Source organism: Betta splendens, chromosome 14 (genome assembly GCF_900634795.4).
Source record: "Betta splendens chromosome 14, fBetSpl5.4, whole genome shotgun sequence".
Lineage (NCBI taxonomy): Eukaryota > Metazoa > Chordata > Actinopteri > Anabantiformes > Osphronemidae > Betta > Betta splendens.
Window position 1 is genome coordinate 3,969,258 of NC_040894.2, and position 24,624 is coordinate 3,993,881.

Below are 24,624 nucleotides of genomic sequence, written 5' to 3' on the forward strand. Positions count from 1 at the left end.
TGACTGATGGAGAAGAGAGGAGACAGGAGGAGAAAGGAGGAAGAGGTTGCTGTCAATATCACTTTTTCCATCCCCCCATCATCCATTAATTATTTGTAAGACCAATGACAAAGGAACACACACACACACACACACACACACACACACACACACACACACACACACACACACACACACACACACACACACACACACACACACACACATCTCCTAGTTAACTTTTGCTGCCCTGCAGGTCACCGTTGTCGTCACATTGTTACCAACAGAGTGAGAGTGTATCAGCGTGTGAGAAAGCGAGGTGTGTGTGTGTGTGTGTGTGTGTGTGTGTGTGTGTGTGTGTGTGTGTGTGTGTGTGTGTGTGTGTGTGTGTGTGTGTGTGTGTGTGTGTGTGTTTGAGTAAAAAGAAAAGGCAGGCTGAGCTTCAGATCGATTTGAGGTAACTGTGTGTGTGTGTGTGTGTGTGTGTGTGTGTGTGTGTGTGTGTGTGTGTGTGTGTGTGTGTGTGTGTGTGTGTGTGTGTGTGTGTGAGCAGACATGTTTGGCCTAGAGCTAGCGATGCTTTAGCTGCTCAGCCTTCACTCGCACTACCCTCCCACCGCCTCCCCCTCTCCCTCACTCTCCTCTGTCCCTCCTTCCCCGTCTTCTATCCTTTTTTCTCCTCTTCTCCTCTTCTCCCCCTCTAAAATCAATCTCTCTCATCTATAATTCAGCAGTTTGCATTCAGCCTTTAAAATATACCCCGCCGTAACCTCTTCCCTCGTACTTTGTGTAGCTCCTCGTCTTTGCCCTCACTGTTTCTCCCTCTGAGAGTATTTGTCCTGGAGGTAATCATGTTGTAATTTAATGTTATTGATAAGCTGGAACACACTGGAAGTGTAAAACAAAGCTATAAGTGAGGTTCTCATAGAAACTCACTGTCCAAATACTTGGACAGTCTTTGCAAGGAAGTTCATTAATCTGTTCCATTATCGTTAAAGCTTTTTCCTGCAGATGAAAAAGTTCACTCCTGTGTTGAAGACGAGGCTTTCGGTGACGCTGGGTTGTTGTTGCAGCTGCATTTACAGAACTGAGACCAGAGCAGCACAGAGTTGACGTATGTGAGCCATGAGGAGTTAGTGATAGGATCCTAAAACATTTAGCTAATAAAGCTGGGCTCTTATATACACAGCTCATTCCTGCTTCACCTTTGACTAAATTGCGATTTCAGCGCGCTGGCGTTGGGAGGATCCGCTGCTCGTGGCCTATAGATAACGATCGTCTGTGGCTCCGCTGCTTCGTGTAACGGTGATGTAATGACTCTTGGCGGAGGTCTCGCGTGCTGAACAGGGGCCGTGCGCGTTATTAGCGGCTGGCAGACAATACAAGCCCCTCACAGACGCGTACGCGCCGGCGATCGCCCCCCGACTCGCTCTGTCATTTAAATATGCAGACATGACAACAATGAGAGCATTAATAGTAATGATAGCAATATGAAGCCGAGCCCTCATCATCATCATTATTAGCATATCTCTGGGGAGATGAGCGGTGATTGACAGCTGGCTGCCTGTTTTTTGGGGCTGCAGCTCAGCTATCAATTACCTCTGTGCATATCAAGCATCATTATGTAAAGTAACTCTGCTTCGCTCCGATCTGCTCCGTTCTCTCAAGTCCTGTTCTCTCGCATAACTCTTTTTCCCTCTCCCGTGCATTTTCTCCCTTCCTCCCTCCTCCGCCACCTTTTTTCTTGCCTTCGCGCTCCATTTCCCCCCCACTTCACTCTCTCCTCGTGGCTTTTTTTAATCCTCCCCGCTCCTGTTTCTTCATCCGTGCCTTTGTGCTCACGCGCGTCCTTTTTGTGACTCTTTTTGCACATGGTTAAAGTGTCTGTGAGTCTCAAACAGATGCGATACGGCGATACTGCAAACAAACACGCGGCCGCCATCATGGCGTCGTTACGCGTCTCATTGCATAACTTTAATTGTTAGGTGTTAATGACAGCGCTTGGCTGCGAGCTCGCTTCTTGCGGAGCTGAAATGTTGATAGGAAATAATTGGCAACAGTTTTTGACGTTTGATTAATTGTTGAAGTCATTCTCTAAACAAGTTTCCAAACACGTGGTTACAATTTCACTCATGCAGGAGAAGATGCCTTGTCCCTGTTTTTTAAAGGCTCCTGGCAAAAAAAAGCTTATTTCAAAGTAAAATAGTCATCAGCTGTTCACTGATTCATTTCTATATTTATTTCCTGTCTTTGCTTTTCATCAGTGTGATGAAGTTTCACCCGGGCTTTCACTTCGCTTCACATTTGCAGATTGTGGCATTCTGGGATATGATGCTTCTTGAGGCACTGCTGAGGTGCTCTTGAACCACATACTGCAAGGACAACATAGAAAGAGGCCCCCACCCCCAACAGGAAGCAATAGATTATTACATTATTGTTGTGATAACGGCCAGATTGAGGGTGTAGTAGTATTTCATATCCTTGTTTTCCCTGCTGCTTAACTGCTCCGATAGCAGGCACGGGCTCCAGCGCCGCTATCTGATGTCACTGCATTAAACAATAACAGGCACTCAGTGTAAACAGGAAACAGGAAGCTGATCTGTGACAGATCAACAGACTCTCACACTGTTCATATAAGCTGTTCAGGACGACACATGAGAAGGAAGAGTGTGTGTTGGTGACGGTGGGTCACACGGGCTCGTTTTTCTGCATCCTTGCTTGTGTTTGTATCACATTTGAGTCTATTGCACGTTATTTGCGATCGCGTCCCCTTCGTGCCGAGTGGTCCCGTTTTGTGAAGCTCACTGCAGGTACGAGGGGCGTCAGCGGCTTGTTTCACAAACACTCGCGCAGGGAGAGATGGTGGAGAGCGCGTTTGTCAGAAAGCTCTGCCAGGGAACTTGGCAGGTAGGTGAAATAAGACATCTAAGCAACGCTGTGAGAGACAGAGGAGGCGGGAGCGGCACAAGCACTGATCTGTTGTTCAGTTTGTCTGCACTAACTGACTCACTGCAATTTCTCCACCTGTCAGCAGCAACTCACAACTCTGCGCGCGTGTGTGCGTGCGTGTGTGTGTGTGTGTGTTTTCTCTATTCCGAGGCAGCATCGTTATTCTTGGCTCAGTAGAATAGCGGGTCTTCAGGGAATAGAACGGACACAGGCGTTCAGGCTTACACACACCCACAGCGCTGGAATTCCCCCGGATGTCGCCCTTGTGCTGTTGGCACTGTAACTGTTTAAATGACAGCGGAGTGGTCGGAACCGACTCCCTCCATCCTCTGTTCGTCCTCGCCTCCATTTGTGTTTGCCGCGGTGTTTCTGTCTCACTGCATCCCAACACCCTCTCCATCCCCTCTCTCTGTCACTTCCTGTCTCTCTCTTCAGGTCTGTGTTAGCCTTATATATTAAATATTAATGTCAGTTGTGCTCTGAGCCATAATTGCCATCTCAGCCTCTGAATAATGGATGCAACTGTGCCATTCACTACTACACCATGGCTAACAGGCTATAAAAAAAACAGCGCGCAACTCTGCTTTGCAACATGCGCTAAATACCAGAAGTAGTTGAGCAGGTGATTATTGGATTTACTGGATGGACATGCAGTGTGAATGTGCACACACATTCATGCACTGTCTCTCTACAGGTTTTATTTTTCCAGGACTCAACCTTGTTCCTTGTCCTTTTCTTTCAGCATCTAAATCATAACTAATATTAAAACCCTATCTTAGGAGACGTCCGCGGCAGAAAGATGTGTGGTTGGTGTGTGTGTGTGCAGCCTGGAGGACATAGAGGCCCGGTGTTAGGTCAGCTTTTGAGTGTCGTACTCACAATATAGCAAAGGTCAACAGTGCTTTTATCACTTGAACATGATCGGGCCTTGGAGAGTGGGAGTGAGATAGAAAAAGAAGAGGGAGGTGCCCCTCCCCCACGGTCATTCAGAGTCTTATAATTGCTCCGTTTAATTGGAGGCCTCTTAACGACCAGTGACTGGACGAGCCAATCAATTTACACAAGAGGTGTGTGTGTGTGTGTGTGTGTGTGTGTGTGTGTGTGTGTGTGTGTGTGTGTGTGTGTGTGTGTGTGTGTGTGTGTGTGTGTGTGTGTGTGTAGCAGAGTTGATTAGGCCATATGGGGTTAAGTGAAGGGGGAAGAGGAGAGAACACACATCGCATTAAAATGTAGAGCATGTTCTGCTGACAATCAATGAGAAAAAAGCACTTTCACATGACAAAGAAGTGCCGAGCGGAGCGGTGGGCCGACGCCGGAACAGTAACAAATCAGCACGAGCCGCGGATCGGCTGAGATCACTGGAATCCTTCTGCTTGTAGAGACACTGAGAGGTGAAGATGTGGTGTTTAAAATCATCAGACATCCTCCGTGGTGGAGAATTAAAGGAGTTCTTCTGTTCTTCACCTTTACATTAAACTACTCAGTACAAACCCTGGCACTGACCGTCAGTAGCTACATCATGGAATGGAATTTAAAGAATGGCTTTGTGTGAATTTTTGGATTCCGTGTGACCAAGTAGCTGATATCATTAAAACTGGAAGCTCTGGCTTTAAAAACTAAAACACTGATAAATGACCTGACACTGCTTGTCTAAAGTACATACACCGCCTACAACAGCAACAGTTAGATTTCCCAGATCGAGGAATTTTACCCTCAGTGGATTAATACTAAAGGAGCTAAACACTTTCCCCACAGCTTAAATGAGAAGCCTGAGCGGCTCCTCCGCACAGAGCCGTGGAGCAGAGGGTCAGCTGAGGTGGCCGCGTAAACGCAATGCTCGTATTGTGAGAGGGAGTCGACAGTGGGAGGTCAGCGGGGGTCACCGTGGCTGTCCTCCGCTGTGATCGGCTGTCACCCGGGGGGTGAGGGGTCAAGGTAATTAGGCATGCAGGCTCCAGGCGCCGGTGTTCTAACGAAGCCTGAGCTCGTTAACGCCGAGTTTTACACTCAGACCTGCCACTGGGCTGTGCTGCACCGTCACACACGCACGTGCGCTCACAGGCGCCTGCGCGCACGCCCGCACGCAGGGAGAGAGAGAGCGCACACCTCCGCTTTGTTCTGGGGGTCCGGTACAAGGGCTGTCATCTCCTGAACAGAACAGCGCAGGGCTCAGCCACCAGGGGACGAAGGTGACGGCAACCAGCGAAAAGTTCTAATTATTCAAGTAACACACTTTAAAGTGAACACAGGGGACGAACACAGTGGGATTCAGTGAATATAATAATATTAAATCATTAGAGAGGAAGAATAAACTTCTTTGTTTGTGATTCTTGTGCAGACTTGTCTAACGTTTTTGTCTAATTATATTAAAGAAATTAAAGACAAACACAAACACAGCTGTTTACTATCAAAACATCACAGCGCACAGTGGAAGCGACTCGCTGGGCTTAAAGGCTTCTGCTCCGTTACATTATTGAGTTGTACACAGAGCCGTAATAAACACAGGCAGATGATCAGACAGTGTGCTCCGTCCAGCTGGCTCGCACCAAAACACAACCTGGATGTGTTTATTTGCTGCCGAAGCCCATCTGGGCCTTTGATTTATTCTTCCATATAGATTCTTGACATATGGTCCCATTTCATTTGGAACACCCAGTGTCCCCTTTATTAGCGTTGTGGCTGATCTCATGTATTTCATGTCCTCTGTGTTTCCGCAGATTCTTCCTCAAGTTTTTCCTCAAGTGTAACCAGAACTGTCTGAAAAACGCCGGGAACCCGCGGGACATGAGGAGATTCCAGGTAAAAGCCTCCACGTCCTCCTTTCTGCGCGTTTCTCCCGTCCTTCCTGTCTTTGTTCGCCTCCGTCCTCGCCTTCGGCGCGCGATAGCGGATCAGCAAATAAGCTACTGCATCAGTGCGTTCGCAGGAAACATGAGCTCCTGACCCCGAGAAGTCAGAACATAAATACGCACAATGCTAGAAAGGAACCGGGAGCTTGTGAATCTGAGTTGGGGCATCCTGGTCTTTATTATTTCCTTATCTTCAGGCCACAACACAATCAGGAAGACAGCACTCGAGTCTGAGTGGAGATACTAGACCCCGAAGAGATACTGATAGATTTATTACCGCGGTGCTCTGGCGTGTGAGCATCTGTGTGGTATGTTTATGCATGTGCTTCTGCTGCTGGAGCCCGGTGTTTGTGCGCGCTGGTGCCGGCGCGTTCGTGCCACGCTCAGCCAGACAGAGTCGTACAGTAGCCGGCGTGTGACAGTATCTGCGCCTCTAATTGTGCAGCTCTATTGTAGTGGAACCAGAGTAGACAGCTCTGTTTCCCTGGGAGATAATTAAGGGCCGGACCCATCAGGAACTATTGAACGGAGGAGAGTAGACACCGCACACACACATGCATGCGCACTGTAGCGTCAGTGTGACTTAGGGTGATGGTAATAACAGTGATAACAGGTTACAGTACATTTAAAAAGATTTTCACACTTCCATGCTTTAACTGCTCCCTGTAATCATCTCTAAACTCTGGCTCCTCTGTGCTTCTTATCTGGCTTTCCTCTGCTCCTTATCTCCTCCTCCTCCTCCTCACTTCCTCCTCTTCCATTCTCCCCTACAACCCCCCTCCCCCCAGGTGGTGGTATCGACTACAGTGAGCGTGGAGGGACACGTCCTGTCCGTCTCCGACAACATGTTCGTCCACAATAACTCCAAACATGGCCGCCGGGCCCGCAGGCTGGACCCAGTGGAGGGAACACCGTCTTACCTAGAACACGGTAAAGCTGTGTGTGTGTGTGTGTGTGTGTGTGTGTGTGTGTGTGTGTGTGTGTGTTTGTGTGTGTGTGTGTGTGTGTGTGTGTGTGTGTGTGTGTGTGTGTGAGTGTGTGTGTGAGTGCAAGCAGCATGGCCACCAGATGGTTGATGGTTTAATCCTATCAGGTGATTCCTGCCCCTCCATCTGGCTAATCCAACCCACTACACACACACACACATACACACACACCACACCATGTTGAGTGTGTGCGTGTGTCTAATATCTTTATGCTTTTTCCATTGACAAACCAGGGCTAAGAAGTGCTGTTGTAATTCAGCTGAAAACAGATAATCACACACACACACACACACACACACACACACACACACACACACACACACACACACACACACGCACACACACACACACACACACAAACACACACACACACACACGCACACACACACGCACACACACTCACACGCACGCCCTCAAACAGACAAGTGCCTGATTTCTGACAGCTTCTATTGTTGTGTGCTACGGGATTGGCTCACGCAGGCTTATACACACAATGCTCAACACTGAGTTGACATAAATCTGACTGTATTCATTCTGTTGTGAGTATTATAATACTCAGCCTTCTGTGCGTGTTTACACCCATGTCAAGTCATTATATAAAAACAGAGCTGCAGTAATCCAATATCAATCCGCCTGCTGACGTGAAAAGTCAGTAAACAGATAATAAATAATATATCAATAAATATAATGAACACAGACGTCCACAAACGTTGATGGTTCCTGAAAATGTTTGGGACTAAAACTTTCTCCTATGGACCTAAATACTCAGCAATGCACTACGTAAAATGTCTTTAACTTTTTAAAATTGCAAAGAAAAGCTTAAACTTGTCAAAACACAAGTTTACAAGGACCAGTTCAAGTACTTCGTCTCTGTGGCGTTAATGTGGATGACATCCACAGGGGGTGCACCAGGAGGAAACAGGAGATTGATGCAACAGGGATGAAGAAGGCTTCTGGCCAGATTCCTGTTTACAGACTCATTGGTCTTTATAGAAACAGCATTTCTTTACAACCACAGTTTAAACACATTCCTAAATGTCCAATCTGTGCGTTTCATCCCACAGCTGTTTCTCTCCAATTCAGTTTAGTTTTATCCGGCGTCTCTCTCCTGGTTCCGTTCATTCACCCCTTCTCGTCTCCACGCAGGTGCGGCCCCTTGCATTAAGGCCATCAGCCCCAGCGAGGGCTGGACTACAGGGGGTGCTACAGTGATCATCATAGGCGACAACTTCTTCGACGGCCTCCAGGTCATCTTCGGTACCATGCTGGTTTGGAGCGAGGTCAGTTTGCAGCAGTCGCATTGTGTCCTGCTCTTCCAGTCTGTGTTACGCTCATCATTTGCCTCTAATGAGTCCTCACCACCAAGCAAGACCCCCCCCCCCCCTCATGTCTTTTAAGATTTTTATCGCCATAGCCGTGGGCTTTTGGCTTTTTAAACACACACACACACACACACACACACACACACACACACACACACACACACACGTACAGAGCTCACTATCATACTTTCCTCCAGCGCCACTCCTCTACAGAATGTTTATTTGTCTTCTGACTCCACTCACCGTGAGCGCTGAGCGACTGTGGCTCCCTTCCAACAGCAACACCGTGTGTGTGTGTGTGTGTGTGTGTGTGTGTGTGTGTGTGTGTGTGTGTGTGTGTGTGTGTGTGTGTGTGTGTGTGTGTGTGTGTGTGGGGGGGTCTACATGCTGGCATACATGGGTGGGTGTGTGTACCGGGAGCTGAAGGGTTTGTTTACAGTGTTGAGAGCCACACTTACACACACTAACATGTGTAGAGAGTCTCAGTTCAGTTCACTTCAAACTGACTCAGCTCCCTCTGCGTTTCTCACACAGACTTCTAATGGCGTTTGGCCAACCAAATGTTTCGTTTGCACTCAACCTGGTTATTGATTCTAAAGCAGGAAAGAAAAACACATGTTTAAAGAATTTGTTGGTGGATATCGATTGCACGTGGGCCAAGTTTTGTTTAGTCGCCTCTCTTACGAACGGGAGCCAAGAAGTAGTAACTATATTTCAAAGCTGTAAAGTGTGATAATAAATAGTTAGTGTTTGTCACATACAGCTTAACGACTCACTATAGAAGACGGAAAATGAGATTTACGGTAAATACTGTCATCAGTAGTCGTTTTTTAGTCTTTTTTAAATAGATTATTGCTAACGCTAACGCCTCCGATCGGATCAGCTGATCTGATGTCTACTCACTCTCCATCTCTCCTTCTCCAGCTGATCACACCACACGCCATCCGAGTGCAGACGCCTCCCAGGCACATCCCAGGGGTCGTTGAGGTCACTCTGTCCTACAAGTCAAAGCAGTTCTGCAAAGGCACGCCAGGACGCTTCATCTACACAGGTAAACGCACGCCGCTGTTTTCTTCTGTTTGTTGGCCTCTGTTTTTGGGAGGAATGTGTTTCTGTACATTTGCTTGCTTGTGTGTGTGTGTGTGTGTGTGTGTGTGTGTGTGTGTGTGTGTGTGTGTGTGTGTGTGTGTGTGTGTGTGTGTGTGTGTGTGTGTGTGTGTGTGTGAGAGCGAGCCAGCGTCTATGAGTTGCAGTTCACTCTCAGGCCAGACAGTGTTGAACTAATGACTGCAGATTAGTCAACATTAACGACCCACACTCGTAAGAATGTTGCCATAATCAGAGCTCATTAAAACCAGCTACAATTAAACAGTCTGCTCTTTATGGACCCTCCATACTGAAACTATTAGTGAAATCATCCAGAACACCCAGTTTACTAACACACACTTCAAACACGCACACGCAGTGTCAGGAACGTGTGTGTGTGTGTGTGTGTGTGTGTGTGTGTGTGTGTGTGTGTGTGTGTGTGTGTGTGTGTGTGTGTGTGTGTGTGTGTGTGTGTGTCTGAGCGGATTGTTCACCGTGAATAATTTTTTTCCTGCTGAGGAGAGAAAAGCAAAGTGGACGCATGTGTGTGAGAGTATGTGCTCACACATGCATGTGGTGATGTGATGTCTGGGACAGTATTGATCCGCTCAACGCGGCTCCATCACACTGTGAGGATGACGTCATTCACCAGAAGAGACAGGAACAAGCTGACATATATACTGTTCAGCTCATGAGGCCTTTAGGGACCTTGGTAATTAACCAAAGATAAAGATGAGGATTTAATCCTGATCAATAAAAATAAAAAAAACATGACATAAATAAATTGCCAGTTTTATTGTAGATGACGAATTCTTGAAGTCTTTATAATCCCAGTGTTGCACGTCTGAAGATTGAAGCTACAAAGACAATCGATCCATCTACTGTAGAGTAAAAAGTTTTGGAGAGTGCAGAAAAGCTCAGACTCTGAGCTCAGTAACAGATGAATATTTTTTTACTTTCTTTTATGTTTAAACAAAGTTTTTCGCCTTCTCCTTAAACTTTCTTCAGTCAAAACATCTTTGGTCGGAGCCTGAGGCTAGCCGACAGGTAATTGGTCCGTCTGGCGTCTACCTGCTCCTCCCATTGGCTGAGGGTGACCCCTCGTGACCTCGCGATTGGCTGATCGCTTCAGCATGTGACCCAGGAAACGCGATCCGTAACCGCGGCTGCCCGATCCCGCCTCGAGGTCGACTCCTTTCTGGAAGTCGCCGGTGGAAGGTCGCGGCGGCGGGAGCTGATTGGCCGTTACGGCTTCCCGGCGCTCGGCCGGCGGTTGCCCGTGGGTGTAAAGACCGAGCAATTAAGCCCGGTCCTGCACCGGCGCACGCACGTGGAGCCGCGCTCGCTGAGGGTTCCGTCTTACACAACTTACCACACACGCTTTCAAACAGGGGCAGGAGTTGAAAGTAATTGTAAATCAGAGAGATATGAAGGAAAGCTGGTGAGTAGTCTGGTAAACAGATGGCCGTACACACACACACACACACACACACACACACACACACACGTTCCCATTGTGCCGTATGGCCGCCACATCTGCCTGCTGGGAAACAACATCACAGTCACATAAACACACAATGGTACAAAGTGACGATGAATAAATGCTCTCACACACACAGATGTTCTACGCACACACAACATGCATTCACACGCACATGTTCTGTTGAAAGCTGATTTACTGTCAGCGCGAGAAATAAACAAATGAATCACACTTTTAATGCTTTTTCTGTGGCTGAAACCAAAAGGAAATAAAAGTGAAGAAAACAGTTGCTGGAGCAGGACGTCTGGAATTAACTCGCCACAATAAAAGGACTTGTAAAAAAATTAATTTAGTACATTTTACTCAGTCATCTCCTACAGTAACATTCTTTGTGAGGAGACAGAAAAGTCATCAACTCATAATGGACAATTGATTTTAGCAGCAGCTGTATTTAGGAGCCAGTGATTTTTCATCTCCAGGTTGGTCCTGGTCGTCCAGGTTAATTCATTGATTATATTACTAGGAATTATTGTCATATATGTCTGGGGAGTACTACAAAATGTGATATAAATGTCAATAAAGTCCTGTGCTTTATTGATGATTGTATGGCCATGAAAGATGCATTAAATTACTGGCATGGGTGTGTGGCATTAAAAAGGTCTTAAAGCCTTAAATTTAATGGAAAGTCGTGCAGAAACCAGGCGGGAGCCACAGGACGGGACGGACTCACACAGAAAGGCAGAAACAAAAATAGAGACGCACAGGAGAAAGGTGGAGCAGATTGAGGAGCATCGATCGGGCCCTAAGTGGATCACGCGTGTACTGATACATGCATGCAGACACACACACGCGTGTGGAAATACACAGAACGTCACCGGGAGATGAGGGAAGCTTGAGAGAAAGAGATCTCATCTCATAAGGGGGAAGAATGAAGCAATAATTCAGTGGTATTGAACTGCTGGCTGGCCAGAGAATCGATCCCACCACACCTCCTCTCCCCCGTCTCTTCTTCTTCTCCTTTTACATCAGTCCTTTTTGTCCTTTCGCCCGCCCAACCTCACCCGTGTTTTTTCCATCTTCTTCTCCTCCCGTCCTCGCACCGTTTCCTTTAAACTCCGCGAAGCGATGAGCAAAAACACATCACGGCCGCGTAATGAACGCGGGCTAAGAACGCACACGCGGCCTCAGCGCGCACAATATGTCTTCCTCATCCTTTCTTGTGTGCCTCCCTCCCCCGTTCAGGTTTTTATTGTGAAACAGGAGTGGAGGATCTGTCCTCATGAAACTTCTATGAGTATTGATCTGTGGGCAGCTGCGGACTCTGAGAGAAAGCGTGAGGCCGGAGGAGGAGTGATGGAGGGATGGCTGGATGCATGAAAGTGGCAGAAGGTGTAGTTAAGAGGGGGGGGGGGGGAGGAAAGACCGTGCTGAGGCGCTTTCATGGGCAGCGGGTGGCAGAATGAATCAACATGAAACAGGTCCAGGCTGCCGGAGTCTCCGTTGTGTTGTTCTCACATATTTGTGCTTGAGCTGGAACGCGTGGCCGCTCATACAGTTTGTACAGTGCAGCGTTTGAGGCGTTTGTTTAATTATTATCCTCGTCCACCCACTGGGTTTTCCTGCTGGTGTGACTGCACCTCTGTTGCTTTCACTGATGTGTAATCAATTACACCAGAGGATCGCTATCGTCCCAAGAATCTTGACCTTTTTCGTTGTATAAACGCACACTTGGTCTAAACACTCAAACCAACACACGCATGCGTTCACACACTCATATTCTCATATTGTCTATTAATAAAGGGTCGGTTGGAGACGTTTGGGCCTAAGGCTCCAAACCACTCCTAGTCATCCTGTTATGCACTGGCCCCTGTGTGTGTGTGTGTGTGTGTGTGTGTGTGTGTGTGTGTGTGTGTGTGTGTGTGTGTGTGTGTGTGTGTGTGTGTGTGTGTGTGTGTAGTGTTGAATGTCTCCAGAGATGTGAGGACGGTGGATCTGACACTGGCAGTTAGTTCTGACGGTTGATCTCCCTCTGACTGTTTGCAGCTGTTGTCGTTTCTGCGTGTTTTCTATTCAACCATAACTGAGTTTTATTTCCTTCTCTTTTTGGATGCACTCTACTCGTCTTCGCTTCGCCCACGTTGGCTCCCGTTCACCTGCATTTTAGAATTCCTCCTCGTCTGTTGTGCTTTTTCGTTGCGTCTCTCCACTGTCGTCACATTGAAGTCATTATAATTAAACAAATCATTTCTGAGTCGATTCCTCAGAGCAAAGTGAAGAAATGTTTATGGCGATTTAACATCTGGTATTTTAACAGCTCACAGTTATGTTGCCTACAAATTGGGTGGTTTAGGACATAACACAGGCCAGATACTTGGGTGTGATGTGATAATGAAAACACCTACATGTGAAACACAAATGCAAAAAAAAAACAAAACCGAAGGAAAGCGAGTGCTTAAAGGACGGTCAGCTGCAAGTAATCGGCCCAGGCCTGATGTGGAAAGTACCAAAGATCACGGCAGCTGAAGCCATGAACCCACGCCCTCTGCAGCTTCTGGCTCCGTCCACAAACACGCACGCAGGTGCGACGATGGGAACGTCGACACACGGGACGACAAACAAACACCGCGCAGGAGCTGGCTGAGCTTTCAGACCCCGACTTGACTGACACCCTGAGTGGATAAAGACAGAGAAGAATGCAATTGCAACATTAAAGTGAACTCTAAGCGTTCTTTAAAATCCTTTAGATTATTCCGCAGCGTTATTATCACCATTAGCTGCTTCGCCGTCTCTGAGCGTTTCCATGCAGTATTAAAGTGTCCATCACACCCTGTAACATGCACAGTCGCATTTACATTTAATTAATGGGGCTCAGATCATGAATCGCTAGAAAATGGAACTTTTCAGCACTGAGCGTTTTCATTGATGCAATGGTTTATTCCATATAAAGTAAATATGTATAATAATAAAGAAGTTACTACTTCAATTCAAATCTTTGAATAACCCATAACCTGAACATAATTTCTTCTTTATCACATATTATCAAAAATCAAGATTCACATTCATTTTTTTACCGATTAGTTAAGTTAATTTATGGTTTCTGTAATAACAGAATTGTGACTATTCAGCTAATGTAGCGCGTGACTTGAAGAAGCAGGACTCCACCTCTGGGCAGAGTCTCTAATCTGGTCCATTAGTGAGGGAACACCCTGACAGCAAGAATTAAATAACAAAATCCCCCTTTTTAGCTTCCCAGACTTTCTGCTGCTGTTTCCCAATGGAGCCACTTGAGGTTCTCCGCAGTTGTCGTTGTGAGAAGTGGTTTCCCTCAGTTTCGCAGCCACATTTTCAATCTACTAGTCATGAACCGGCTTCTGTGACCCGCGGGCTTCTGTCGACTCTTGTAGATCGCACACAATGTCAGGAAACGGGACGTGGCCCCGGCTCCTCGGAGCAACGACCCCCTGATGGCTGCTACAGATGTTGAGTGTGTGTTTGTCAATGCGTGAGCAGGATGCTTTACGGAACCAGGCGTTAAGACTGTCCCTCCTCACTCAGCTCTGTGTCTCTGTGTCTCTGTGTCTCTGTGTTCGACAGCGCTGAATGAACCCACCATCGACTACGGCTTCCAGAGGCTTCAGAAGGTCATCCCTCGGCATCCTGGGGACCCAGAGCGGCTGCCGAAGGTACCAGGACTCATTGACTTCCACCTTATGAGGGTTCTGCTCCTTTATGTGGACAGACTGATTCTGTAGCTCCTGTGGTGGAGATCAAACTGGAAAGACTTTCAAAGAACCCACTCACAGATACACGCTTGAATTTAAGACACAAGGAGTTAAAACAATTACTCGTTTATTCTATAATTCTAACAGTGTATGTCTTCTAAAGCTTCTGTGGGTTGTGTTTTACCTCCTCATGACCCCTGTATGTGTGTGTGTGTGTGTGTGTGTGTGTGTGTGTGTGTGTGTGTGTGTGTGTGTGTGTGTGTGTGTGTGTGTGTGTGTGTGCGAGCCAACAAGCTGCACGCTGAGCCCCCGTTTTACAGGGTGAGCGTTTGAATCTGCTCCAGATCACAGAGTCATATCTAATATTTTGTTTATCAGCTGGAGATCAAGCGAAGTGTCTTAAGGATCAACAGATGTAAACAATTAGCACCAAACGATGAGCTCCGCTTTGATAGCAGACGCTGTCGTCTTGATCTGCTCATCCACAGGGGACTTTTCAGTGTGTGTGTGTGTGTGTGTGTGTGTGTGTGTGTGTGTGTGGCTGAGGTTCGGCTTTAAGCTTGCTCATAAGCGTTGGTGACCCTTAAAGCAGCTGCTGTTGATCGCCCCCCGCTGGAGCCGGTCCAGGATTGGCTGCGTGTGCTGTGACATCGTCACAGAGCGGGTGCTGGCTATGATGCTGGCTATCACAGCAATGCTGTGATGTCATCACGGCCGCGCCGACACCCTGGCTCCCGCACACGTGTTTGCAATTGCGTGTGAATGTGGGTTGTAGGTCACCATAGGAACATGTTCAAAATGTTACAGAGACAGTAATGAGTTACACTATATGAGTCAGCTTGTGATGCGTTCAGGTCCCACATACGGTGTTGGAGACTGAGACATTTGCCTTTTTAATATATTTTTTGCAGATTTAAAAGCAGCAGCCTGGCCAGGTTCCTTATTTCCTTGTGTGTGTGTGTGTGTGTGTGTGTGTGTGTGTGTGTGTGTGTGTGTGTGTGTGTGTGTGTGTGTGTGTGTGTGTGTGTGTGTGGGTTATAGGTGACACTCTTTGCTGCTGTTGTGAGCATCGATTGGCCTCTTTACTGGAGTTGTACGCCGTCGTTGGCAGCTCTATAAGGACGGCAGACAGACAGACAGACAGGCAGACAGACGGGGCAGTGGAGTGGATGAGAGGATTACCGATACACAGATGATTCTATAATTGTTCACTGAACATTGAGGGGATTTTGCCGGACACACACACTCACACCAGTGCTCGGCTGCCAGTTTGCTTCACAGTGATCTGCATCCATCCATATGTGCACGTCGTGTACAGCCACTGTTCACAGTCACACACGGACGCACAGCGACTCCTGAACACGAAGCCCACGACTCGCTGTTGCTTCAAGCTGTTGAGCAGCGCTCTGAAGTCACTTCATGTGGAAACATCTGGGACTTCTGTGCTTTTGCTGCGACTCTTAGCGTGATTTAACGTGGAACTGTGGCTGCGTTTGCGTTTTCTCAGCACAGCCACAGTCAAGAACATCACATTGACCTATTTCTAATATACAGCAGCTTCAGATAAAATGAATGAGTGCTCTCACACCTGGAAATATGTTTTGAGGCTTGAAGCTTCGCCTCGAAGGCGGCGTTGGTTTGTCGCTGATGGACTTTCAGCGTGTGTCACCTCTGTTAAACTGGTTGTCTTGGCGAGTGACTCGCCCCGATGACATCGCTTCTATCATCATCCCTGTGATGTCATGCATTGCAAAGAGGTCACGTCACCATCCTCTCCAACGTGAGCCGTCCTGGTGACTCACAGAACGCTCTCTCTGCACTGTGTAGCTGTGTTACGTGCTCATAAAGAATTAAACGTCGACGTTAGCGGCGACTGAAGCCTCCGATTCTAACGCTGCCTCACGACGAACGCCCCCAAAAAGAAGGCGTCCCCCAGAGAGTATTAGTGTTCAGTACGCGTGAGCGACTTCCCCCCACCTCCTGATGCAAGGTATGACATCATCCCTGTGCAAGGTGTGACCCTGCATGTACGGCATCCCTAATGGGACATTAGAAGCGGATCAAGCAGCTAATGTACCAGCATTAGGGAGGAATAAGTCATGAGTGTGTCATGTCTGTGGCGGCCTGGCACACGCATGGGATGCGCACACACATCTGATCTCAGATACTGAGCTCAGCGCTTCCTGCTCGTAATACATGCAACGTGTGTGTGTAATGTATGGTTATCACATTAAGGCTGCTCATAACTCAGGCGGTAAAAGCTCAGAGACACCTCCTGTTATTCCTCCTCTCTGCCATCAGATCCGTCCTTGCTTTCACTCACCGACTGCTCTTCTGTCTGTCAGATTGTCTGTCAAGCCGTCCGTGTTTGCCTGGTATAAATAAAAATAGATTATAGTGCAGGTTAAAAGTTTTGAGAACAACTTAAATAAAATGAGTGGAGACGCTGAGGCTTCAAACTATTTATAAAGACTGACAAACAGGCACGCGTCAGGTCAATGAATATTTGACAACAGACATCAACAACGTGAATCAAGGCAAATGTTACAGATTAAAGCTTTAGGTTTTATTGCTGCCATTAAAAGAATCAAAGATTATTGCATGTGATGAAACATTTGAGCATTATTTTCAGACAGAACCCATCAGTGGTGATGGAGAGGACGAAGCCCAGCACAAGACAGGAAGCAGCCATATGTCAAAGCATCAGGCTGAAATTATCCAAATAATATCTCAAAGTTTAGTCGTAGCTTTTACGACCTCCAGCAGCCGAGGAAAAGCTTTTCTATAAGATTTGGCATGTAACGAATATAAAGTGAGTTCAGACTAGAGGAGAGGCAACCGTGATTGACAGGAAGCTGAGAAAACAGGGATGACTTTTAGCTTGTAATAAGCTCCTGCGATTCTCAGTTACTACTGTGACGCTTTTGTTCAAACTGACTCACTTCAACGTCCGGCTGACGATAGTAAAACAGCGTTAACCACCACATTAACCGAGGTTTTAACCTTGAAAACGCTGCAAACACAGAGGGTTGTGTGATGGAAACGTGGATTTCTCTGCTGCAGACCTTCGTACTGACACCAGATGGCAAAACCAGGTTATTTAAAATGTTTTCCAGCATAAATAACAGTTTATGGCCCTAAGCAGCATAATGTATTAGGAAGTGAAGCCTAAGCAGCTGTATGTCTGCTGTACATATAACCCGAGCTTATAAGGAGCATTGATTCCAGCAGTGATGCAGGAGCAGAAGCCTGCAGACCTGATAATGATGATGTTACCAGAAGATCATCTTTCCTTCCCGTTTATCAGCCACTGTCTTATTGGAACCACTCAAACATTCCGGATCAGGTTTCTCTGAATGACCGAGTGTGTGTGTGTGTGTGTGTGTGTGTGTGTGTGTGTGTGTGTGTGTGTGTGTGTGTGTGTGTGTGTGTGTGTGAGTGAGGGGGGGGGGGTACTGCTCCACTCACCACTATACTGTAATAATGAGAGGCTAACGCAGAGCTAGCCAGGCAATAATAATGTGTAAAAGATTGAATTTAGCACCGTGGACGGGCAGAGTGGAAGTGCTGACTGGCTCCGTGACCTCTCATAGCGTCACACACGCACTGATGAAGAGGCAATAAGCGGGGAGCGCACACGAGCGCGTGAGCGTGTCACACAGTGCAGGTTATTACTGCGGAGCGCCGAGTAATTTTCCCTTTGTCACCGATTGGCCTCACGCTGTGGAAACGACAACACATTAACCGTTAAACAAGACACCTTAGACCCCGGAGAGAGAGGGGGCGGGCGAGCGAGGACGAGGGGAGAAACAATAAAGAGTCTGAGGGGAGAGAGAGAGAGAGAGAGAGAGAGAACTGCAGAGCGTTAAGTGGGTGTGAAATATAAAAGCTACAAAGAGAAGGTGGAGATGGTCCAGAAAAATGGAAGAACGTCCAATTCACAGATAATTGGTAGCGCTTTCCATCACAAGAGATGAAAGAAGAAGGTGATATTGTCCAGATTAACAGTTTTACATATATATATTATTTTTTTCTTTTGCTAAAAGTGCAGTAAATCCCAACCTAAAAATAAACCAGACACAAGTATCAGAAGCAGCCAACTCTGGATCAGAACCTCCACTTTGGGTCGACTCCAGCGTTTATTCCTACGCCTGTCACTTTAACGTCGCTTAGAGGCATAAAAGCTCCTGACTTGACAGTAGATAATCTGTCTTTAAAAAGGAGTGAGGAGCAATTTGTTGATCGTGAATAGAAATGGTTGAAATGGATGGTGTTTGATAGCGGGGGGGCTTCCACATATGCATCCTGCCCACATGCGAAGGCATTTCAATAATCCCTGTTGTTCCACAGAATTTGTCCGCACGTGTTTTTCAGTAAAACCCTCTTCCTCTCCGCTCTCTCTCAGGAGGTGATCCTGAAGCGAGCGGCCGACCTGGTTGAAGCGCTCTACGGTTTACCCCACAACAACCAGGCAAGGCGTCCCGGCGTTTCAAGCAGCCGCGCCCACGCTGCTGCCCTGTGCTGAACCTTCGCTGTGTTTCCTGCAGGAGATCATCCTGAAGCGCGCGGCCGACATCGCGGAGGCCCTGTACAGCGTCCCGCGGGGCCACGGCCAGCTGTCCGGCTCCGGCCACGGCGGCATGATGGGCGTCAACTCCTTCACCGGCCAGCTGTCCGTCAACGTGTCGGAACCGGCGCAGGCCAATCAGGGTGCGTCACAGGCCAAAGCGGAGCGCGCCGGGTCGCGTCGCTCACCCGCTCACCGCCGTGCGGCCTCTCGCCCCGCAGGTTTCGTGCGCAGCAGCAGCAGCGTGTCCCCTCACGGCTACGTCCCCAGCTCCACGCCTCAGCAGACCAGCTACACCTCCGTCACCAGCACCATGAACGGCTACGCCAACAACGCAGGCATGACCAACCTGGGAGGCTCGCCCACCTTCCTCAACGGCTCCGCGGCCAACTCGCCTTACGCCAGTGAGTATGCTAGCGGCTAGCTGACTCATCTGGCTAGCATACAGGCGGCACGCGCGGCGCTAGCGCGCGCGAGCCCTTTTTTGCACACGTCCCCCAGGGGCTCTCCATCGCTGCATCTTCAAACACAACCACCCGCTCACAGCTCGTAGCTCCGCTCGTCCTCCATCCATGTCCTCCTTCCTCCCCTCGCTGCCTTTCATCTGACAGACACGCCTCCCTTTATGTTGGTTAATTGCATCCATTTTACATTTGGACCAAAACAAGGAAGAAAAAGGACAGAGATGTTATCGGTTGTTGTAAATCTCCATCTGTGATGGTGGATGCAGAGATGATCTCTTCTCATAAAGTTCATTTCAAGCCTCTTTAAATATTAAACAGTATTGATCCATCATGTACGCATCAACTTTCCTTTGCTGATTCTTACACTTGTGGCTGCATCTCCCCTCCCCAGTCGTCCCCTCCAGCCCCACCATGGCCTCCTCCACCTCCCTCCCGTCCAACTGCTCCTCCTCCTCTGGCGTCTTCTCCTTCTCTCCGGCCAACATGGTGTCGGCGGCCGTCAAGCAGAAGTCGGCCTTCGCTCCGGTGGTCAGGCCCTCCTCCTCCCCGCCGCCGTCCTGCACCAGCGCCAATGGCAACGGGCTCCAAGGTAATTTACCGTGACCGCGGCCAGTCGGTGCGTCCGTCAGGGCTCAGAGGGAGCGCACCATGTGAATGGAGGATTGGTAAAGCTTTTAGCTCTGACCGTGAAACAGACAACGTCCATTTAGTGCAGATCAAATAATGGGATTTCCACTGATGCTAAAACTAAAGACAAATCATACCAGCTTACAGTTAAATATATATATAAATCTATATATAAATATCATTTGCATGGCAGTAATGAACATGTCCACATTACATTAGGCTAAATCCATATTTGCACAAATTCTTGTTACTTTATTAATTCTATATTAAACCTGGGCATCTCCTAACATTTAACCCTCCCCTCCTTTATTCCTCCGACCTTTGACCCTTCCCTTGTCATTTTTCCTGGCTGAACTCTGTCCCTCTACCAGATCAAACATTTGTGGACTCTAGCAAGTACTCAACAGCCAGCTCTCTACAAGGCCTGGCCTTCACCTGAAGTATGTTCCTCTACTGATTCTGTAATCTGCTCCGTAACCAGCCTTCAATAACTGTCAAGCTTCACATCCTTTGATTATGTTTCCTTGTGATCTCTCATCTTTTTCTTTTCCTACGATTTATCTTTCATATCTTACCGTTGTTGTCTGTTTATTGCAGTCTGATCGTCAGTCATTCATCCTCTGGCTTCTTAATTTTTCCATCCTACCGTCATCCTGTTGCTTGGTAACGCCTACCTGTCGTCTCATTGGCTACGAATGTAAAGCAGGAAGTTAGATATTTGCAGAGACAAAAAAAGGCGACATGTGGCTCAGAGGATTTATTTCTCAACTTCACTGGCTTTGTTTAGCTGTATGTGCGTGTATGTGTGTGTAGAGTGAAAGAGAGAGAGAGAGAGAGCATGTGTGGGGGTGTGGGAACTCAAAGAGGAGCCTCAAAGCACAGCTGAAATAAATACACACGCACGCACACACACACACACACACTGCGATCACACACTGGCAGCTTACTAGGGAGCAATCAACACTGACAGCTGTTCGAGCCTCTTGACAGTTAGTACTGTCACCATACCTGTGTGAGTGTGTGCATACGTGTGAGTCCCTGAGACAAGAAAGACGGGTTTCAGCAGAAACTGCAGGTTTTGCAGAGTTTAGTCGAGCTGGTTATAATAAAGAATCCGTGTCTCTATATAGTTTTTAGCTTTTCAATCTCATGAAAACAGTCAGAGGTTTTATTTCTCCCAGGGAACAAGGGAATAACACACGGATATTTTTAGACAAATCTAAATATAGTTCCGATTTTAAATCCCTGCGTACCCTGATAACAGCTCTCCCCCGTTTGTTATATTACCACCTATATTATATGAGGTGCTGCCTGTTTCTCTATTAGCAGAAAACATTTAATCGATGGAATTTCTTGTTTTCTGCTGCCAATGAGGAGGCAAATAAAAAGCTGAGCCAAGCGCTGGTGAACAGCAAACAGCGCTGTCTGGCTACTGTTCTGTGATCCACAGTCATGCAGAAAGTCTATGTTCCAGCCGGTACAGAAATAGAAAAGACGGCTGTAGATCAATAAACAGTAAGGCACCATGATGAAACACGCTGCTATGAGGAAAGAAGACGAAGAGTTAGAAGAGTTAGGAGTGAAGGACTCAGGCAGGAAAACGCGAGGTGGTCTGGGACCAGCTGGAGAACAGAGCGTAAGAAAAGCATCCACCTAAAAACTGGGCGACTCCTCCTGAAGCCGGACGGAGGCCGCTCTGTACAGTGTGTGTGTGTGTGTGTGTGTGTGTGTGCCTTTGGGCAGGGCTCTGCTCCTCACGTGTTGACACCCGTCCCCTGGGCTCAAACACCACGCTCCCCATGATGCAATCTGTCAGGCTCACAGTAAAACACGCCAACTGTTCCTGAGCCGAACGGGAACGCGTGTTTGTGTGTGAGCGGCGCAGCAACGCGACGCGTCCCCGCTCCGCTTTTCTGATTTATTCGCCTATTGATGTTTTAAATGTCGCTGCAGTCGCAGCTGCGCAGATGGGAAAACACATTGATGTATTTACAAGGGATTTTTATGACGATGAAAATATTTGGCGCCGTTCTAAACGTTTTTTTCCCTCCCTCCCTCCCTCTGTCTCCACCCACAGCGATCCCTGGAATGATTGTCCCGCCCATGTAAAGGTGTGGGTGCACGGCTGCGTGCGTGCGTGTGTGCGTGTGCTGTGTGTGTGCGACTGCGTGCGAGGGGGAGCGAGCGCCGGCGCCGGTCCTGGCGGAGGACCTCGGCGGCGGGTCAAACGCCGGTCAGGGATGGAGGCTGCTGTCCCCGTTTGAAGGAACAAACCCAACTCAGGCCCTTTCTAACAAAAACAACTGAGAACAACAAAAAAGACTGTTTGCAATTAAACCAACAAGTTGTTGAGACTCTGTACACCTTGATGCTTTTATAGGAGAACGGCCACACCTACATTACAAAATCTCCACGGACACAGGAGGTGTATTTATTTTTTTGGAGGTTTCACTTCCTCGAGTGACTGTTGATTTGTTTTCACTTTTTGTGCAACAATTAATGTGTGATAATCATCTACTAAGTGTATCCTGCACACAGGATGGTGTGTTTATGTCACTAATGAAGGAATATATCGCAATGTGAAGAATACCTGGAGGTGATGATGATGATGGTGAGGATGATGATGAGGCGTCAGGATTCCAATGCAGCCGACACACACGGACGCACTCTTTCACTTCTTATTGCCAACACACACGCGCACACACAGACGCAGCACCAAGTTTGATACTGTGTTTTATCCTTTCGGGGCATCGCCGTGTTTACTTTGAGCTGGTTTTATGTACATTTACTCTGCTGCTTTCATGCGCTACCGTTTCCCTCAGCCATCAGAACGTAGAGGAGCCACTTAATCAAACCATGAAACCATGAAGCCGTTCATTCCCAAAAGTTAGACTTGTTGCAGCATTGATTTAGGTTTGAGGCAGATTGTACGATACATTATTGTAAAAAGGCCATAGCTGAATGAAGATTGTAATTATTGGACGCCAACAGCAGCTTCACAGCTGAGTCCAGTCCTCAGCACTCAACAACCTGAGCTGTTTTAAAGCCTCTTTAAGAGGAAGATCATGTCTTAAAGACCATGAAGCCATTTCCCTTTGATTTATTTGGGTGGGATTTGTCTGGTTTGCTGTGATTTGTTTTTATCTTTACAGTCAGTCTTGGTTTTGATTTTGTTTAATGCAAGATGACTTGTTTTGGCCAAAAAACAGCCGACGATGTGTTTTAAACAAAGTCATTAAATCTGAGTCTTAAAATCTTATCTATGAACAAAAATTGTGCAAATGTGTCACTGAGCTTCACTTTTTTTTAAATGTTACACATGGATTGATTTTTAAAAATTTTATTCCAATGTTGCACTTGTTCTCATAATTTCATAGCAGAAGTGACTTTCATTTGCAGTGCAGGATGAGGAGCCAGCTAAATGTCTTAAATGTAAAAAATGTTGGTTTGAAAGTCTTAATTTTGGATTGAATTTCTTTGCCAAAACCCTTGTTTGAGACATGAATGCATCAGAAACAGAAATGCTGTATCTTTCATTGTCAGACACTGTTACAGCATTTGCCACAAAGAGAAACTGTCCACATCGCTATCATATGCAGTAAATGCTTCCTGTTTTCTAAACAGGAATATTTCTATTGTATTGTCCACTTGTTCTGACTTCCTGGATGTTTGATTGTTAACACAAGCCAAACCGAGTATCAGTCAGTGAAGCAATTGGCATAAAACATAATAACAGTACAAACTAAGACAGAGATTGTATATTCCCATGTTTTCATTTGCTTTGTCTCCTGTGTCTAGGAATTTGAATGTTACCTGACTTTCTGTTAATTAAAGCCATACGTCCACTGCTTAATTCAATCAGTCTGAGAAAAAGCCATGGTGTCATTTTTGTCACAGGTCAACGAAGGCCGAGGTTGTCTCTCATTTTGCCATGTTGTTTGTATCACTATTGTTGAAGCTAGCATAATATGTTGCATTATTTAGGCGTAGCGGTTATTAACGTGTCTGTGTGATTATCTGTGCGTCTTCCATGCGGTGGATTATGGATTAACGGCGGCTGAATGAAACAGAATGCTTTCTCCTGCTTCCGTCAGGTTCTCTGTCCTCGCTCTCCCTCCACTTTGTCCTTATTGTACTATTAATACTCTCCATGGCTGCCCTCGATTGCTCTCACCGAATCGAGCCACCTATTTATTTGGTTTCAAACCTGGGTCTGGAGTCCACATTCTGTTCTCCTCTACAGGTTGGTGCCTGAACGTGTGCGTGTGTCTGAGTGTCGGCCTCATCCTTTATCCCACGATATGAAAATGTGATGCTTCGAAGCCGACGGATGTTTTTATAGTTCATATATAAATACCTGTACAGGAAGGAGTAAACGGAGGGTTTGGTTTTAGCACTTGTCCAACAAACGTTTCTCACGGCTCGTCTGCATCATTCACACATTAGCAGCGGTGTCAGTGTGGAGGGAAGAGTACAGAAACTACTGTAAAGATGATAATGTGGATGTTTTTTTATTATTTTGAACTTTGAAGTGTAAAAAAAACTTTTTGACTCTCACTATATTTAATTAAAGTTCTTTCTTCCCTGTGGAAA

The 24,624-nt window shown here is 47.1% G+C and overlaps 1 protein-coding gene across 5 annotated transcripts in view; it reads left to right on the top strand.

The window, feature by feature from the left end:
- Positions 1-24,624, top strand: part of LOC114869295 (transcription factor COE1-A-like) — a 70,405-nt gene extending 45,781 nt beyond the window's left edge. Inside the window, exons 7-17 of one of the 5 annotated variants that reach the window (XM_029173407.3) lie at positions 5,646-5,727; positions 6,566-6,707; positions 7,910-8,043; positions 9,010-9,136; positions 14,246-14,334; positions 18,779-18,844; positions 18,921-19,083; positions 19,162-19,344; positions 19,796-19,993; positions 20,403-20,471; positions 22,109-24,624. In XM_029173407.3, the coding sequence (XP_029029240.1) occupies positions 5,646-5,727; positions 6,566-6,707; positions 7,910-8,043; positions 9,010-9,136; positions 14,246-14,334; positions 18,779-18,844; positions 18,921-19,083; positions 19,162-19,344; positions 19,796-19,993; positions 20,403-20,470 (1,252 nt within the window). In that variant the 3' untranslated portion in view covers position 20,471; positions 22,109-24,624. The other 4 variants (XM_055514591.1, XM_055514590.1, XM_029173409.3 and 1 more) reach the window with 4 other exon arrangements.